The 248-nt window shown below is 48.4% G+C and overlaps 1 protein-coding gene across 1 annotated transcript in view; it reads right to left on the reverse strand.

Annotated features, from left to right (window-relative positions):
* The window catches only part of LOC106297757, an 11,306-nt gene extending 11,075 nt beyond the window's left edge, over positions 1 to 231 (reverse strand). The window contains exon 1 of the mRNA XM_013733932.1: positions 211 to 231. Within this exon, the coding sequence (XP_013589386.1) occupies positions 211 to 231 (21 nt within the window). The remainder of the gene's footprint in view (positions 1 to 210) is intronic.
* Between the last annotated feature and the right edge of the window lie 17 nt (positions 232 to 248).

Below are 248 nucleotides of genomic sequence, written 5' to 3' on the forward strand. Positions count from 1 at the left end.
CGTCGGTATTCCGTCGGTATTTACCGACGCATTTCCGACGAACCCTTAGAATTTGAGGGTTTTGTCGGAAATGCGTCGGTAAATACCGACGGATTTCCGACGAACCCCTCAAATTCTAGGGATTCGTCGGTATTCCGTCGTTATTTACCGACGCATTTCCGGCGAACACCTAGAATTTGAGGGGTTCGTCGGAAATGCGTCGGTAAATACCGGCGGAATACCGACGGACATTATCAATTTAGAGTTTC

The sequence above is a fragment of the Brassica oleracea genome, chromosome C6, assembly GCF_000695525.1.
Source record: "Brassica oleracea var. oleracea cultivar TO1000 chromosome C6, BOL, whole genome shotgun sequence".
Lineage (NCBI taxonomy): Eukaryota > Viridiplantae > Streptophyta > Magnoliopsida > Brassicales > Brassicaceae > Brassica > Brassica oleracea.